This window comes from Anolis carolinensis, chromosome 5, assembly GCF_035594765.1.
Source record: "Anolis carolinensis isolate JA03-04 chromosome 5, rAnoCar3.1.pri, whole genome shotgun sequence".
Lineage (NCBI taxonomy): Eukaryota > Metazoa > Chordata > Lepidosauria > Squamata > Dactyloidae > Anolis > Anolis carolinensis.
The window spans coordinates 179,418,914-179,437,981 of record NC_085845.1 but is presented as its reverse complement, the minus strand read 5'-3'; the positions used below and the strand labels follow the sequence as shown (position 1 = coordinate 179,437,981).

Genomic DNA, 19,068 nt, shown 5'->3' with positions numbered 1-19,068 from the left:
GGCTGCCTCCCGCCTGGAGGAATCCTTTGTTAGCTAAATGTTAGCTATTATAACATTTGTTCTTCAATATAAATGCAGTAACTTAGCTTTCATATAATAATGGGAATAAAAGGGAAGCTGACAAACTTTGGGACTGCAAGCCATTCAATGCTAATCAAGGTAGCCAACTGCAACGTTTACATTTGCCTCAAGCAGACAAGTTATTTCTCCCACCCTGGACCTCCCACAGGTATATAAACCTGACTGCTCTAATTTCCAACAAACCTGTCATAGATGTGGGCGAAACGTCAGGAGAGAATGCTTCTGGAACATGGCCATACAGCCCGGAAAACTCACAACAACACAATCCTGAAGCTCGTCCCAAGAACACATTTTGGAGAATTTGATTCAGCCTATTTAAATGGGGAGGGGAAAAAGGAAACCAAACCAAGGCCTATTACTCCCGCCCTTACTCCCGATTGGCTGCCTTCCGTGGTAACAACCAATTGGGCCCGGCCACGCTCTGGCGCTGGAATCCCTCACCTGGAAACCGCCGATTGGCGGAGAGAGAGCTCCGCCCCTCCTCTTCTGGCTTCCTATTGGTTCCGCGTTTGGCGTGGTGCGCCGCGATTGGTGCCTTGGCCTCCGCCTCGCGGCGTGTGCGAGTGATAAGCCGGCCGGGGAAGGGGGGGGCGGGCTGACTTTGATTAGTGGCTCCGTCTTCTCAGGTGTTGCTGAGGAGGTTCCCCCAGTTCCCTCATACTTCAGCGCCGCGTGGGCGGCAGGGACAGTCCGGAGTCAGCTTCGAACCGGCGACATGAAGCCTCTGTGGGGACTCGGCCTCCTGTTCGTCCTCTTTTTGGCCGGTGAGCTGAGGTTGAGGGGAGAAAGGGGGGGGGGGGGTTCTGGAACATTCTGTGGGAAGCCGTTGGAGGGAGAAGGGAAGGCCTCAACTTCCCCTTTTCTCTAACTTCAGGCCTCGAGGCTTCCTCCTCCATTTAAACTCTGCGTTGTGTTCCACTTTAACTGCCACGGCCCAGTGCTATGGAATAGCGCAGGAATGAGCCGACTTAGGCCCTGGGGTGTTTTGGACTTCCAACTCCCATCATTCATAACCGTCTCAAACCCCTTCCTTTTTCCCCTCGGCGCTTAAGCGGCTGAGAGGGAAAAGGAAAAGGCCTGAGGCTGTCGGGAATGATGGAGTTTGTCTAAAACACCCCAAGGGCTCAAGTTGGCCCATGCTTGCTATACAGGATTTGCAACCATGGCAGCAGAATGAATGCGGTATGGCACCGCCTTAACTGCCATTTCTCAATGGTATGGAATCCTGGGAGTTGTAATTTGGTGAAGAGCATCACTCTTTGGCAGAGGAGGCTGAAGACCTTGCAAAACTGCAATTCCCATAATTCCATCACATTGAGCCCTGACTGCACAAATAGTACCAAACTGAATTCGTTATACGGCAGGCATGGGCAAACTTCAGCCTCCGGGTGTTACGGACTTATAGCTCCCACAATTCCTAACAGCTGGAATGCCAAAATGCCTGGAAGGCTGAAGTTTGCCCATGTCTGTTCTACAGTTAGATACACCCTCCATCGCGTTTCTTTTCTGCCAATGGAGACGTCGTCTTGTAGGGCTGGAGTCTTGGCTGCATTTCCATTTGTTTGGGACTTGTAACTCCCGCAGTTACTAACAGCCGGAATTGTGGGAGTTGAAGTCCAAAATGCCTGAAGGGCTGAAGTTTGTCCACGCCTGTTCTACAGTGTAGATACACCCTCAGTCCTGCTCCTTTTCTGCCAATGGGGACATCTTTTGTACCTGAAGTTTTGGCTGCATTTTCATTTGACTTCAAAGTAGAGCATTCCTTGGAGGGTATGTCTACACTGCCAGAATCAATTCCATTTGACATCACTTTAACTGCCATTCCTCAATGAGATAGAACTTTGGGAATTGTTTGCAAGGTCCCTGGCCTTCTCTGCTAAAGCAGTGGTTCTCAACCCCGGGGGGGAGGGGATTTGGCCTACAACTCCCAGAAGTCCCAGCCAGTTTACCAGCTGTTAGGATTTCTGGGAGTAGAAGGCCAAAACATATGGGTTGAGAACCACTATGCAAGTTGAGAACCACTATGCAAAAGAATGTTGGGGCCTCGCCAAACTATGGCTCCTACAATTCCATAACATTGAATCATGGCAATTAAAGGGGTGACAAACAGTATCTATCAGGTCTGTAATGTAGGTGCAGCCCATGTTAGTCATAATCCCATCTACCCTGTGATAGATATGCTTAGGAAATGTATAATTCCGTCATCTTCTCTTAAGGAGCACAATTGGACTGTAGCCTCTCTGTCATGTGCTTGAAGTCTGAAAGAAAATGTCCATCCAATCAAAGATTTTCTTCTGTTTTGCAGACTCTTTTGGACAGTCCCCCAATACAATGGGATATGGTTTCAAAGGTTGCTTCATCTGCTTCCTATGTATCTTGTTGTTCTAATGTCTTAATAGGTAGAAATGCTCCCTAGATGGTACTGCACATTCTGTATTCTTGGCTATACAGTATAATTCTTAACATGCACGAGGAGTGCCTGCTTTAAAAAGTCCCTTGTTTGTAAAGTTCTGCCTGTTTTGTGTATGTTTCAAGCAGGTGGAGATGCATAGTTGTGTTTTGAAAGACTAAACTATCCAAATTCTTCTTTTTGCAGCCTCAGCCCAGGCTGATGAGATTGATGTGGATGGCACTGTGGAAGATGACCTGGGTAAAAGTAGGGAAGGATCTCGAACAGATGATGAAGTTGTTCAGAGGTTTGTTTTTTAAAAGTATCAATACAGTTGATGTAAAATGCACACTTGGAACAAATGTTATCTACATAGAGTTAATGAAAAGTAGTCAAGATGCAAGTCTCTTCTGTTGTAATGCCAATTTGCTGGTCCCATGTGGGCATATAGCTGAACTGTAATGATGATGGAGTCTTTCAAGTAGAACTTTTTCCAATATGGACTGGAAAAATCTGGCTTGATTAGTTGGCTTTGATCAAACACACAATAGAAAAGTCCATACAAAGAGTATTAGGTCATAATCTAATTGGGAACATAGGCGCTTTGTTAGATGTACTGTTGTTAAACTGAAGTTTATAATCATATTTTTTTCATAATAGGGTTGATGTATATATAGTATTTTACATTTACTTGTACTAAATAATTTAGCTGCAGTGATAAATCCTCCTAGGAATCCTGGCTAGAAAATAAACTTGAAATTGGGTGTGATTAGTATTGAATACTGTATCTTCTTACAGCTTATCTATATCAATCTCATCCTAACCCAACAGGAAGATGCTAGGTAGAGTGAAGTAATACATTGATGCTTGAAACATCACTACTGATAGGGAAGGAAATAAAGAAACTGATCATTTATTATTACGCTAGAATAGTCATGAGACCGAATCCTGGACAACATCAGTACTAAAACACAATCTTTAAATATCTCTCTCCTTGCCCATTTCTAAACAAAGGGAGCTTGGAATGATTGTGAGTCGTTGGTTAAGCCTTAAAAAGCCAATCTGACAACTTCATTGTGCATGGTATTTTAATACTAAAAAAAATGTGAAAAGCAAAGTGGGGTGGGCTAACATACACCCACATAGAAAACTTAAGCCTGAAAAGTGAATTACTGTACATTATGGGCAAAGGATGCTCCACTAGAGATGGATTTTTAAAATTATTATTTATTGGATTTATGCCCAGTCTTGGCCACAGACTTGGATTCTGCTTGTTTAATTGTGCCAGATGTAGTTTTGGCGTAGGTGTGATTTGCATTTGCAACAAAAACTTAACTTTTTATACAGTACCTACATTACTTAATCCAAGTATAATTTCTTAATGGTTAAATTTAAGATCTTAACACAGTGGTTCTCAACCTGTAGGTCCCCAGGTGTTTTGGCCTACAACTCCCAGAAATCCTGGCCAGTTTACCAGCTGTTAGGATTTCTGGGAGTTGACAACCAAAACATTTGGGGTCCCACAGGTTGGGAACCACTTATCTAACATATAATATTTTTACTATCTACAGGGAAGAGGAGTCTATTCAGTTGGATGGGTTAAATGCATCCCAAATAAAACAAATTAGAGAGAAGTCAGAAAAATTTGCATTCCAGGCTGAAGTGAACCGAATGATGAAGCTCATCATCAACTCGCTTTACAAAAATAAAGAGGTAAGCTATATATTAATTGTAGGTAGTCCTGGGTAATCTTTCTCTGTACAACTGGCTGATTTGTCTTTATGTTTTCAGATCTTCTTAAGAGAACTGATTTCAAATGCATCTGATGCTCTTGATAAAATACGGCTGATCTCGCTGACTGATGAAAATGCTCTTTCTGGTAACGAAGAGCTCACAATAAAAATTAAGGTAAGGTGCTATTGTGGTTTCTTTTGGTGCAATCTTTAGATACCATCTTTTATAGTATTAAATGGATTCATTTATAATGTCTCAAAAAAATTATAGAACTTCGTAATCAACATGATGCAGACTTACTAAAAACTTTTAAGATGTGGCTTGCTGTTTTCTTATTGCATGAGGAATAAGGATTGATTATAGGAAACTGAACAGCTGAAGGAACATTCATTTGACTGAAATTGCTTTCAGGGTCATGGTTAAATTGGTGTAATTTCTTTGTGGTCCTCTTAGCAATGATATGTTGAATTGACATGGTACTCTACTAATTTTCTATTTTGCAGTGTGATAAAGAGAAAAATATGCTTCATGTTACGGACACTGGCATTGGCATGACCAAGGAAGAACTCATCAAAAACTTGGGTACCATCGCCAAGTCTGGTACAAGTGAATTTTTGAGTAAGATAACTGAAATGCAAGAAGAGAATCAGTCAACTTCCGAGTTGATTGGTCAGTTCGGTGTTGGGTTCTATTCTGCCTTCCTTGTGGCAGACAGGGTTATTGTCACATCAAAGCACAATAATGGCACTCAGCACATCTGGGAATCTGATTCAAATGAGTTTTCTGTAATTGATGATCCTCGAGGAAACACCTTGGGACGAGGCACTACAATAACGTAAGTGTTGCTAGTATTCTGAAGGAAGATACTGATTAAAGCAAATATGTTTTGTTTTTTGTTCAGTACTGAAAATGACCTTAGACTTTTCCACATATTTTAAAGCTGAAACCTGACAGTTTTTTAGACTTTAGGTCTGATGAGTATGACAAAGTTTGAATTTCCTGGAATCAGAAGTATCTCTGACACCAAACTTAATCTAAACCCTGTAGAGTAGCGAAATACAGTATTTTTTAAAGTTTATATGGTAGTTTCTTTACTTTAGATGGGATTGAATTTTGAATAGCAAGGCCTGAAAGGGGGGAGGAGTAGAGAACACTAGTCCTAATTTTTCAGTTGTAATGCAAATATAATGTTAAATGCAACAATTGTTCTGTTCCACAGTCTTGTTCTGAAAGAGGAGGCTTCAGATTACCTTGAGCTGGATACAGTTAAGAACTTGGTCAAAAAATACTCACAGTTCATAAACTTCCCTATATACGTGTGGAGTAGCAAGGTAAATGAATACTCTTTACCCATTTTTCTTATTATTTGTACTTAAAGTGTCAATTGTTATCAGAGTTACAACCCTGCGGGTAGAAGACAAAACTTAACTAATGATAAGAAGCAACCTTTTGTTAAGTACAAGAACAAACTATCTCCATAAGTATGACATAAAAACAAGGATCTGTTTGAGAACAAAAGGTAGATATTTTTGAGTCATTTTGCATCTTCATATTGACTTGAAATACACACAGCCAGCTAATTTCACTCTTAGTTGATGAAATGAGATCTGCACAGGGACTGCCTTTGTATACTGTAGTTTTATAAGATATCAGTTATTGAAGTGAACAGGAGCCTTACACTGTCTGCAAGGGTGGCAAAAGCAAAGTTTGAATTGTAGCATATGCATGCATTACTAAATGGTATAGATTGGTATTAGGTTTGCCTGGTTTATAAAATGGTTACAGCTCTATTTGTACAGGAGTTTGAACATTGGACAATGACTCTGGAAGACAGTGTTTGAATCCGTGCTCAGCCATGGAAACCCAACCCCACTGGGTGATCTTGGTCAAGTTGCACTTTCTCATCAGGAAGGGAAGGCAAAACCTCTCTGAACCAATCTTGCCAAGAAAATCAAATGATAGATTTGTCTTTACATTGCCATAAGGCAAAAACTACTTGAAGGCATACAACATAACCAGACAAGTTTGGTTGAAGTTCAGTTGTATAGTGTCTCCATAATAAACTCGACTAAGAATGTATCAAACTAGATTGCTCTGAGAAATATGTGAGCTCAACTTGAAATGTTCGTTGTAGACAGAAACTGTAGAAGAACCTATTGATGATGAAGAGCTAAAAGAAAAAGATGAAGCAGATGACGAAGCTGCAGTAGAGGAGGAGGAAGACGAGAAAAAGCCAAAAACTAAAAAGGCAAGGTCTATATTTTTACTTCAATCAGAATTAGACTTAGGATATTTTATTTACATTTATTAATTTAGCTATCTGTTTCCCATTCTTCATCAATTGGCTTACAAATGTTAGCCTGCTTTGGTTTTCTATTGCTGTTATATAAACATTTCAGTTAAGATTTGATGTACCATCAGCATATTTTGGGAAATAAATGATTTTGTATATACTTTACAGGTTGAGAAAACTGTCTGGGATTGGGAGCTCATGAACGATATCAAGCCAATTTGGCAGAGGCCATCTAAAGAAGTGGAAGAGAATGAATACAAAGCTTTCTACAAATCATTTTCTAAGGTGTGTTTGCCTTTGCATCTTGAGACTAGTGTGAACACAGTGCAGTTAATGCCCATAGTGTAAAGTATTTCCTAAAATATAAAAGGTATAGTGAGTTTATCTTGAAAGATGAATGGACGTAAGGAAAGTGAGTCTGTACTTGTTACTTAAGTTGCTATATTTTGGGAACGTTGGACAGTTTGAAGAAACAGTTCTGGAAGGAATGAGAAATTAGTTTTTTTTTCTTTGAAGAAATGAAAACTTACTGATTTTTCCCTATGCAGGAATCTGATGATCCTATGGCTTATATTCACTTTACTGCTGAGGGAGAAGTAACATTCAAGTCAATTTTGTTTATTCCCACCACTGCCCCACGTGGCTTATTTGATGAATATGGATCAAAAAAGAGTGATTTTATTAAGGTAAGGTAAAGAAAAGTGTGAACTTTTTCTCAGTAAGGAATATTGCAAGAATAAAATTGTCAAATTTGTTCTTCCATAGCTTTATGTCCGGAGAGTATTCATCACAGATGACTTCCATGATATGATGCCCAAATATCTCAATTTTGTCAAGGGCGTTGTAAGTATCTGCAATAGAAATGTCCATTTACATGTTTAGGTTCTATTTTCTTGATAAACCTCTTTTAAAATCTCCTCTTTAAACTATAGGTAGACTCAGATGATCTTCCTCTAAATGTATCTCGTGAAACTCTCCAGCAACACAAACTACTAAAGGTATGCCTATTATTTGAGTTTGGTTTTAATTAGATCTTTCTGGGAATTATACGTTGACTTTATAACATGGGCTGCAGAGTTTCTCCTTGTCTAAAAGGAGTTTTCAACATAAAGCATCATTATCTCTTTCAAAAAAGTGGGCTGTGAGTCAGTTTAGTCCTCATTCCTCCCCAGTAGTCCAACTGGTAACTTCTTCCCAATTTTAGCTAAGTAAGATTGGGGAAGAGGAGGGAAATAAAGGTTCTAGCAGCTGGTTTCTTGCCAAATGATAAGTGAAAAAGTTTACATAAGAATAAATAACTATGAAACATCATGTATGACTAAAGTTATATTCTATTTTGCTCTTGGGTCCTAAAGTTTCTCAATATTGTTAATACTCTAAATTTTATCAGACTATAGTCCTTTTCTTAATCTCATTCAATTTCATGAATTTTAGGTTATCAGAAAAAAGCTTGTCCGCAAAACACTTGATATGATTAAAAAGATTGCTGAAGAAAAATACAATGAGACATTCTGGAAAGAATTTGGCACAAATATCAAACTTGGAGTGATAGAAGACCATTCCAATCGTACGCGTCTAGCTAAATTGCTTCGTTTCCAAACTTCTCATCATGAGAGCAATGTGACAAGTCTTGATCAGTATGTAGAAAGAATGAAGGAGAAACAGGACAAAATCTATTTTATGGCTGGCTCCAGCAGAAAAGAGGTAAAATCAATGTTTTTCCATTAATTTATTCACTACTGCTGTAACCTTTGCTCTGCAGTAAGATGCTAGAAAATCTGTCTTCAGAATTAAGATGAGTGATCCTGAATAAACGTGGTTAGCATAAGTTAAATAGCTTGCTTGTCGGTATTTGCAATTTTGCCTTGTATTATACTCAGTTTGAACTTGTTTTGTAGGCCGAATCTTCACCATTTGTGGAACGGCTTCTGAGGAAGGGTTATGAAGTAATCTATTTAACAGAGCCTGTAGATGAATACTGCATTCAGGCCCTCCCAGAGTTTGATAATAAAAGGTTCCAGAATGTTGCTAAAGAAGGAGTAAAGTTTGAAGAAAGTGAAAAATCAAAAGAAGCCCGAGAAGCTTTAGAAAAGGAGTATGAACCCCTTTTAAATTGGATGAAAGATAAAGCTCTAAAGGATAAGGTATGTACATATTTACAGCTTTGGTGTTCTTCCAGTAATATTTTATAGTGGGTATGAATTAATACAGCTTATTTCCCCTTTAGATTGAAAAAGCTGTATTGTCTCAGAGGCTAACTCAATCACCATGTGCTCTTGTGGCGAGTCAGTATGGATGGTCTGGCAACATGGAAAGAATCATGAAGGCACAGGCTTACCAGACTGGCAAAGACATCTCTACAAAGTAAAGTTTTAATTTTCTTGTAATGTGTTTTCTAAATATTATCTAACTTGTCAGTCACCAACTAATTAAACATCTTCCAGTACTCTTCCTACAAAGTATATTCTATCCTAAAACCATCTAGGTGGAAATAAATGTGGTCCTTTTGTCTCCATCCAACTTGCTTCTCAGAACAACTGATTTACCAAATCATGCCTCCTGTCTTTGGGAGATGTTGGTCGTTTCATCCCATTTTGGTTTCCCCAGGGCCTGTTTGACCTATAGGAAGTATAGTACAAAATTTTGGGGGTAATTTCTGAACTATTTTTAATAGTTAATCTCAAATTAGAGGAAACCACTCAGTCAATTGATGTAGATCATAAATTTCAATCATGTAGTCTAGGACGAGTATGATTGGTCAATATGCATTGGTGGACAGTCACCATTGGAATGTTGCACTTTCTGAACACTGATTTGGACTTTGCATTTGGGCTACAATCCTGTTAATACTTCCCTGTGAAAGCATAGCATTAAAATATAGTAAGATGTGCTTCTGATTGTATGTTCATATGACAGTACTGCTTAACTACTTAACTACTGAACTTTGAATAGAGTAAAATTCATCCTCAGTAACTTACTCTTATTTTTTTTCCCCCATCAGTTACTATGCAAGTCAAAAGAAGACATTTGAACTCAACCCTAGACATCCTATTGTAAAAGATATGCTCAGGCGTGTTCAGGTAAGAAACCTTTAAGGTAGTGAGGTTCTGTGTCATGCTTCTGAACTTTAATAGAACCAAATATTGTGGCAGTGTGTTTGTTCAGCCCTATTATGCAAGTTAAATACAGATCCATAGGAAATCTAGGGATTTATAGAAAAACATTTTTTTTTAAATTTTGTTAAACTTTGGGTCTTTTTTCCCTTAGGAAAATGAAGATGATCAAACGGTTGCAGATCTTGCTGTGGTTTTATTTGAAACGGCTACAATAAGATCAGGGTATCTGCTACCAGATACAAAGGAATATGGAGATAGGATAGAAAGAATGCTTCGACTGAGTCTGAACATTGACCCAGAGGAAAAGGTTCGTCAAAATTTTAGACGTGTGGTTCCACTCCTAAAATTGGCAGTCCATTTCATAATCTAATTCTGATTTTTAAAAAAGTACTATTTAAGAATTGAAAAGGCACAGATAATAGCTGTTAGAAGCTTACATTTTGTATTCATGGCAGTGAACCTAGAAATAGTTTGAATATATTGGGATGGGAATGTTTTTGATTTCTGGGGGTGATTTTGACTTAAAACTTTACCTTTGACAGGTGGAAGAGGAAGCTGAAGAACCAGAAGAGGCTGCTGAAGAGGTAGAGGAAGAGGTTGATGCTGATGAAGATGAAGATGCTGAAGACAGTGAAACAGAGAAAAAGGTCAGTGTATTTAAGGTGCATAAAGGGGAAACTTGGGTAGGTTGTCATTTAGCCCCAGCTCTGTTGGCATATTTTCCCACATGGGAAAATAGTGATACAAATATTACATAGAGTTAAATGTCATAATCCCTCAGATGGAATTAAGACATTTCCAGTATTTGCATCATTACAATATTGGAGACTTGAAACAATTTTTATTTTGATCTGCAGTTAAACACTTGGCTGTTTCTCTGTATATAAATGAGCAGACTTGGACTCTATGCTGGTACATATTTAATTTTATTTATAACTACAAGATCTGTTGTCTCTCCGCCCAAAGAAAAGATCAGCCAACCATCCAGTAATATTGCCTTGAATGTTATCACTATATTTGTCCTGGAGTCCTTGATGTTCTATTTTATTCTGTTTAGGTGCATTTATCAGACTAAAATTGTGTTTTTATTCTGAAGTTGAGAGTACAGTGGACAAATACAATAAAAACATTGGCAGACTAGTAAGCAGTTAACACGCTCTGGGGAATCATGCCTAATGTTTCTTGGTAGATAGTGAGTGCTAGTGCAGCTTTGGACGTAATCTTTTCTTTGTCTTTTGCAGGAGCCCACAGATGTCAAAGATGAATTGTAAAATGCACTTCAGAAATTACTATCCTGTGTTTCAGATGAAGCAGGAATGTGAACTAAACTTGTTTCTTTTTCACTGTAAAATGTTGGGGGGAGGCTTAGGGTTATGGGCAGAAAAGAATTTTTTTAAGTTGCATTTTTTAAACATTCCTCACAATGTAAATTTGTACTATTTAACTGACTACTTGGTGTAAAATCTTGTCGTGTACAAAATTAAAATGTTCACACCATTAGCTGTATTTATTTATTTGGAAGCAAACAATCTGTTCATTGTCTTCTGTAGTGGGAATTGTGGAAAAGAACATTCTTACAAAAGAAGATGGTGATGTTAATGTATATGCTTGAATCCCAAGTATAAACACCACTTTTTCTGGAGTTAGGAGTACAGGAAATAAACATTAACGCAAATTTGCTGGTTTTTTACATCAGAAAACACTTCTCTGGGTCCTTCAGAACTATGGTCAGCATCTGACAGAGATTGACCACAATCACACTGGAGGACTAAGATTCTAGAGGGAACATAATATGTAGAGGACTGAGTATAGTACACTTCTGATTTATTTAATAAATTATTGAATGGATCCTGGTACTCTGCATATAAGTAAACATATTGCATTTAATAAAGCCAGCCATACTGACATAATGTCATCAGTTTCCCTTTATGTTCCTGTTAGTGCTACTGGTGACCATGCATGCAGCATAAGGTATGTTACACTGAGCTCCTATAAAAATGAACAGAAATAAACCACTCATACTGATCAAGTTTTCACATAGCATACTTGACTGCATATATAAAGGAGGTTATATATTTTGTCTTGCTGACAGCTGTTGCACTAATGCAAGCTAAAGATTTAGCTGAAATGTATAATGACTAGAAAGCCCTTGCTTCTGATTCCTATTCAAGTAATTTGATAGCTATAGAGCAGTCGTATAACCTATTAAAGAATTTTTCACAAGAAACTGGGAGACTCCTGCACTTACTGGAAAAGGGGAAAACTTTAATAGACTCACACATACCAGAATGAATAGGTTCTACAGCATTCCTTATGCTGCCACAAGCAAAACAATCTTGAGTTCTGATTTAGGTTTCTTTGGGTACAGCAATTAAAAAATTGTGAAGTAGACTTTCCTGTAAATGATTCACATCTGCATGCTTGATGCTGCCATGGTTCATGAAGAAATAAAACTTGACCAAGTTACCAAGAGTGCTGCACTTTTATCCTTAGGTTTCAGATTTTTAGTAAGGTTTTAGTATGGTTTGAAGGGGTGCTACTATTTTCTCCATAATTGCGAACTTGACAAAAACCAGCTAGCTGATGCCATGTTTGGTGTAAGAGACTGGTACTGTATTTGTATCGGCTATAGTGCAAAGCCTGTAAAGGCCATCTGAGGCAGTTTTTAAGCTAGCCTATCCCCTCCTATGTGTTGCAGGCACAGCTTTAAGCATTTGTGCAAACGGGATGCTGGCAGGACAGGCTATCTTAGATATACTGAACTCAAGACTACTTCCAGTAGTTAGACATTAAATAATGAATTGTCTTCAAAGCTAACTGCTACCAATGAAAACCACAGCAAAAGTATGCTGTTTTGTCATGCAACAAATCAGACATCCATTTCAGTTCCCATAGGATGTAGTTGTTTGGGGCTCCATGACATAAATGGGAGTGATGTTCATACCAGCAGCTGTCACAAATACAAGGCACTTGTAGCCAATTTCTTACACAAAAAATATCCAGAAAATATATTCACATTTAATTAAAGCATGGAAGTGTACCTAAGGCTAATAGCTCTAGGTAAATGATTTCTGGACATCCAGAAATCATTGTCTAGTTGTATGCATTCAACTGAGAAATAATGTATTTTGTGGAGAGATGCAACACCATCATAGTCACTGTTGTGAAGGTTGGACCTGCTGTTTTTTTCCTTTGAGACCCAAGAGTTCTGTTCTGAGCTCTCCAGGTTTGGGAGGAACTTCAGGTATTGTCTGTAAAATAAAATAAACCCCAAAAGACACATCAGTCACATGAACATCTGGATAAAGATCATCCAACCGCTGTCCTTGAATAGTTCATCAGGTCCAAAGTCCAAACCTATTCCTGCCTATTATGCCCCTGAACAATGAAAAAATAATGTTATGTCCTGGAGGGAAAAGGGTGTGAAAGCCAGGAAAGTCTACTTGAGTTTAGGAGGTCCAGTTTTAATCTGGCCTGAGCCACAAAATTCATCAGGTGACCTCAGGCCAAACCTAGTTGTAAGGATAATGTAGGAGGGAAGAGGAACCATATGAACTATTCAAAGAAAAGAGGAATTTAAATACTCTTACTGCAATTCCTTTTCATTTGAGCAATGGGTGGAGGAAAAAAGGACGGGAGGGGGGCTTCCTCACTCACTCGCTGCTTCCCAGCAAGGAGGAGGCGGCTGAGGAGGACTCCACGCCCTTCCCAAGAAAGCCGCTGGCCCCTTTTGGCAGAACACACAAATCCTCGGCCTATCCCCAGCAGTGCTTCCCATAGACATTTGCAAAACAGTCAAAAAAAAAATAGAAGTTACCTAAGTTACTAATAAAATACTTCTAATCTTTTCCAGAATTTCAGGAGAGCCCAGTTTAGTTCTGCCTGGATTTCAGGAGCTCAAGTTCAGGTTCATTAGTCATGTCATAAATACGAATTTTCCCAAAATTAATACAACTCATGAACTACTTCCAAAGTTTTGCACAGGTCATACACATACACACAGACACATATGCATGCTTTGGATAGGGAAGGGTTGACACCCTTGTGGTGCTTGTTTTCATGTCTGTGCCCCTGTCAGAAGATTTCATCTCACTTTATGTCCCTATGATCACTGGATTTTTAAAAATTGGGCTTGTAGTGGAAACAAGGATTGTTGATATAGCTTCAGTGGAGACAACTCTTTCCCATCATAATGCTTTCCGGAGCAAATTTCCCTTCTTTGGGGTAGATTTATCTTACTTCCTGTTGTCTTAACTATGAGTCATGTGTAAGTCAGATGTTTGTAATTTGAGGACTGCAAGTATCTCAAAACGAAAATAAATGGGGGGAAACACCACTTACAAGATCAGGGCGGTAATATTGATGGACAACCTCCGCGCCAGCAAACATGGCCAACATACTTGCAGTCAGCATTTTCAAGTAGCGAGGCCAAGGTACTCCTGCAGGCATGGTGAAAAGGGATGAGGGCTAGAATATGAATCAGAGAAGAAGAAAAGGGTCAGTAATGCAGAAATGGGGTGATGAAGTGGGGTGAAGGAGGAATGTTCAGTCTCATTAAGAGGAAAAAACAGCATATAAACAAATATAACAATAATACTGTAATATTAGTACTAATACAGTATTTACGATGGCATTGTTATGGCCAATGTTATGGAATCCTGTGATTTGTATTTGGAGAGGCACCATCATTCTGTGGCAGAGAAGACTAATAGTGTTGCAGAAGACTTTCATGGCCAGAATCACTGGGTTGCTGCGACTTTTCCGGGCTGTTCCAGAAGCATTCTCTCCTGATGTTTCACCCACATCTATGGCAGAGGTTATGAGGTGTGTTGGAAACTAGGCAAGTGGGGTTTATATATCCGTGGAAAGTCCAGGGTGAGAGAAAGAACTTTTTGTCTGTTTGAGGCAAGTGTGAATGGTGCAATTGGCCACCTTGATTAGCATTGAATGGCCTTGTACCTTCAAAGTCTGGCTGCTTCCCCCAGGCAGACCTCACAACTTCTGAGGATGCCTGCCATAGAGGTGGGCGAAACATCAGGGGAGAATGCTTCTGGAACGTGGCCATACTGCCCGGAAAACTCACAGCAACCCAAGGCTAATAGTCTTGTAAAATTACAACTCCCAGAATTCCACAGCACTGAGCCTGTGGCAGTTAAAAATGCTGCCAACTCGCATTAACTCTACAATGCAGAGGCAGCCTTTGCCTCTTACCTGCTCCAATTCCCACCTGGAGGGGAGAAAGGCTGCTCTAATAAAGAATGGAGAAACAGGACAAGGGAGGACGATTCCCATTGGCCAAGGAAGGGACCTATTGCGAGCGCAGAAAGCGCCACTCAGTCACGTGGGAGGCCGTCCGGACGTTCAGCTTCATCGATTCCGTGAGCCATAGAGTACCATAGAGATTGGAAAAATAGACTCACATAGTCTCGTGTCTTAGTTTGAACTTGAGAGACTCCTTGCCTAAGCGTTTTAACCTACAACGTTGAAGTAATGAGCAAGCTCCCATATAGGTGCGAGTGAAGTATTTTTAGTAGTATGTGTTGGTATATCTTATACCAGGCATGGGCAAACTTGGGCCCTCCTTCCAGATAATTTGGAGGGCATCTATGGCAGGAATCTTCAGAGATTGTGAGGTATGTTGGAAACTAGTCAAATTGTGGACTTCAAATCCCACAATTCTTAACAGCCTCAGACCCTGAGTTGTTGTGAGTTTTCCGGGCTGTATGGCCATGTTCCAGAAACATTCTTTCCGGACGTTTCGCCTGCATCTATGGCAGGCATTCTCAGAAGTAATGAGCTATGTTAGAAACTAGTCAAGTGAGGTTTATATATCTATGGAATGTTCACAGTGAGAGAAAGAACTCTTGTCTGCTTGAGGCAAGTGTGAATGTTGCAATTCGCCACCTTGATTAGTATTGAATAGCCTTTCAGCTTCAAAGTCTGGCTGCTTACTGCATGGGGGAATCCTTTGTTGGGAGGTGTTAGCTGGTCCTGATTGATTCCTGTCTGGAATTCCTATGTTTTCTTAATTCAGCAAAGGACAAGAGGGATCCTCTCACTTCTTCAGGAGTCTTCCTTATACCATGCAGCTGTGGACAAATCTATAAAGGGACCACGAAACGCAGCAGCAATGTCCAGACACGAACCAAGGAACATGACTGACATAGCAGAGCACTTGAACTAGCCTGGACAAAGCATATTATTTGAGAACACAGAAATGCTGAACTACTCTAACAACCACCATGTCAGACTACACAGAGAAGCCATTGAAATCCACAAGCATGTGGACAATTTCAATACAAAGAAGGAAACCATGAAAATGAACAAAATCTGGCCACTAGTATTTAAAAAATTCTAAAATCAGGACAGGAAATAAAAAACAACACTCAGAAAACAGAGGAATTCCAGACGTGAAACAATCAGGGTCAGCTAACACCTCCCAACAAAGGATTCCCCCAAGCAGGAAACAGCCAAGCGTTGAAGCTGCAAAGCTTTTCAATGCTAATCAAGGTGACCAATTGTTAGTCCCACACTGTGAACTCTAGTTGGCTGTTGTAAACTATTGTGGATGCTTGTTTGGATTTTTATATAATTTTAATATAATTTTGTTTGACTATACGTACCGGTAGTTTAATTTATTGATGTTAGGTTTTATTTATTGATGTTAGACTTTAAATTGATGTGAGGTTTTAATGTTATTTTTATATGTGGGTGTACAGAACTGAGGGTGACAGGGAATGGAATCCCTTTTGAATCCCTCCGCTTGCCACCAATATGTACAGAGGTGAGGTGTCTGACAGGAATGTGTGACAGAGATGGAATCTTTTTGATCCCACACACACACACACACACACACAGATACCACCACTTAATAAAGATGTCTTATGAGAGATGATGTTAATTGATTATTTATTTGACTATCTTCTTCGCTGCCACCAATGGAAGAGACGTCAGGCAGATGGCACTGGTTCTTTTAAGCTGTTTCTATTTGTTTTACTCCAGATGTTGTTGTTGCTTAACTTAATATAAGAGTATGACAGAGGCTTGATTTGAATAAAATCAAAACAAGTTTATTGCAGGTACAGAGCTTGATGGTTTCATATAACTTGTTAAAGGCACTTCGCTTAATGGTTACAAACGGATATGAGGTGGTCAAACTTTCAAAATATTTCTTTCTCTGGATTACACTAAACCCTGATCCTCCTGGATCCCCTGGGATTAACTTTCCCTAATCCACAGGCTCTATAAATGACCCTAAACAAGTCACCTAACTTGCCTAGTCTGGTCCAACTTAGATCTGACTCAAATCCTTCTATTTGAGCCAACCTGATTCTCCTCACAAGAATCAGATCCTCCACTGTGACTAGAAAATCACAGACTGCCTAAAATAATTCTCTTTATTTTAGACCTGACTCAAACTCTTCTATTTGAGCCACCCTGATCCTCTACACAAGAATCAGTTCCTTCACTGTGAATGGAAATCACAGACTGCCTGGGTTTTTAAAACATTCCCCCTTTTCCTTTCCAAACGGCGGTTGGCTCCGCCCCTGTTGCTATGGTAACCTGCCTTAAGATGGCTACCTTCCCCCATACATCATCAACTCAAATACTCACCATTTTAAACTTAGCCAAACCTGACTGTTCAAACAAAATCAAATACACATGTCATCTATAAACAAAATATATTTATACACTTCTTCACAGTGAGGTTTCTCTGGAATTTTTATGTCAGTATTTGTTGCGACAGACTTTATATTTCTAGGTGCGAAGATCACTGCAGATGCAGACTGCAGCCAGGAAATCAGAAGATATCTACTTCTTGGGAGGAGAGCAATGGCCAACCTCGATAAAATACTGAAAAGCAGAGACATCACACTGGCAATGAAGGTCCACATAGTAAAAGCAATGGTATTCCCCATAGTAACCTATGGCTGCGAGAGCTGTACCATGAGGAAGGCTGAGCGAAGGAAGATAGACGCTTTTAAACTTTGGTGCTGGAGGAAAATCCTGAGAGTGCCTTGGACCACAAGAAGATCCAACCAGTCCATCCTCCAGGAAATAATGCCTGACTGTTCACTGGAGGGAAGGATACTAGAGGCAAAGCTGATTATTTTGGCCACATCATGAGAAGACAGGAAAGCTTGGAGAAGATCATGATGCTGGGGAAAATGGAAGGAAAAAGGAAGAGAGGCCGACCAAGGGCGAGATGGATGGACGGTAACCTTGAAGTGACTGGCTTGACCTTGAAGGAACTGGGGGCGGTGACGGCCGACAGGGAGCTCTGGCGTGGACTGGTCCATTAGGTCATGAAGAGTTGAAAACGACTGAACGAGTAAAGAAGAATATTTGTTTGTTTATGGAGGCATTTAATGTTTGTCATTTTATGCTGGAATCCGCCCAAGTCCCCTTGGGGAGATAAGGCGGAATACAAATAAAGTTTATTATTATTATTATTATTATTATTATTATTATTATTATTATTATTACAGTAGAGTCTCACTTATCCAAGCTAAATGGGCCGGCAGAAGCTTGGATAAGCTAATATCTTGGATAATAAGGAGGGATTAAGGAAAAGCCTATTAAACATCAAATTAGGTTATGATTTTACAAATTAAGCACCAAAACATCATGTTATACAACAAATTTGACAGAAAAAGTAGTTCAATATGCAGTAATGTTATGTTGTAATTACTGTATTTATGAATTTAGCACCAAAATATCATGATATATAAAAAACATTGACTACAAAAATGGCTTGGATAATCCAGAGGCTTGGATAAGCGAGGCTTGGATAAGTGAGAATCTACTGTATTATTATTATTATTGTATGACACAGCAAACAAGATAGATATGCTGGATTTCATATCACAAAATCACAAGTCGAACACTTCCCAAGTGTCTAGGACTGTGTGATGTATTTTCGGATGATACGCGTAGACCCCAGTAGGGTGGCCTTTTGCAGCTGGCAGATCGTAATTTTGTCAATATCTGTTATTTTCAAGGAGCCCCAGTGGCGAAGTGTGTTAAAGGACTGAACTTCCAGACCGAAAGGTCCCAGGTTCAAATCCTGGGAGCGGAGTGAGCGCCCACTATTAGCTCCAGCTTCTGCCAACCTAGCAGTTCGAAAACATGCCAATGTGAGTAGATCAATAGGTACCGCTCCGGCAGGAAGGTAACGGCGCTCCATGCAGTCATGCTGGCCACATGACCTTGGAGGTGTCTATGGACAACGCCGGCTCTTCGGCTTAGAAATGGAGATGAGCACCAACCCCCAGAGTCAGACTTAACTTCAGGGGAAACCTTTACCTTTTACCTATTGTTTTCAAATGCCGGCTGAGATCTTTTGGCTTAACTGTTCCAATGATGCTGAGAGCTGTGCTGGCGGTAGTGTAACTACCGGTAGGTCCAACCAAGCCAGAGAGGTCTCAGCTGAGGAGTGGAACTAAGAGCACCTA

The 19,068-nt window shown here is 39.7% G+C and overlaps 2 protein-coding genes across 3 annotated transcripts; one reads left to right on the top strand and one right to left on the bottom strand.

Annotated features, from left to right (window-relative positions):
- Positions 1-659: 659 nt before the first annotated feature.
- Positions 660-11,113, top strand: hsp90b1 (heat shock protein 90 beta family member 1). The gene is made up of 18 exons (XM_003220903.4): positions 660-845; positions 2,678-2,777; positions 4,042-4,183; positions 4,262-4,378; positions 4,708-5,039; positions 5,424-5,535; positions 6,339-6,452; positions 6,666-6,782; positions 7,046-7,183; positions 7,263-7,340; positions 7,430-7,495; positions 7,932-8,201; positions 8,396-8,641; positions 8,725-8,861; positions 9,499-9,577; positions 9,765-9,920; positions 10,156-10,260; positions 10,855-11,113. The coding sequence occupies exons 1-18, from the start codon at positions 797-799 to the stop codon at positions 10,882-10,884; spliced, it is 2,388 nt and encodes a 795-aa protein (XP_003220951.1). The 5' UTR covers positions 660-796; the 3' UTR covers positions 10,885-11,113.
- Positions 11,114-12,611: 1,498 nt separating this feature from the next.
- LOC100567072 (chromosome 5 C12orf73 homolog) lies at positions 12,612-14,979 on the bottom strand. Of its 2 annotated transcripts, none has more exons than XM_003220904.4 (3): positions 14,825-14,979; positions 13,955-14,080; positions 12,612-12,864 (listed from the first exon to the last, which is right to left on the bottom strand). In XM_003220904.4, exons 1-3 carry the CDS (start codon positions 14,903-14,905, stop codon positions 12,769-12,771), a joined length of 303 nt encoding a protein of 100 aa, XP_003220952.2. In that variant the 5' UTR covers positions 14,906-14,979; the 3' UTR covers positions 12,612-12,768. The 2 variants fall into 2 exon arrangements, with proteins under 2 accessions (XP_003220952.2, XP_008108794.1); XM_008110587.3 differs by having other exon boundaries at positions 14,841-14,973.
- Between the last annotated feature and the right edge of the window lie 4,089 nt (positions 14,980-19,068).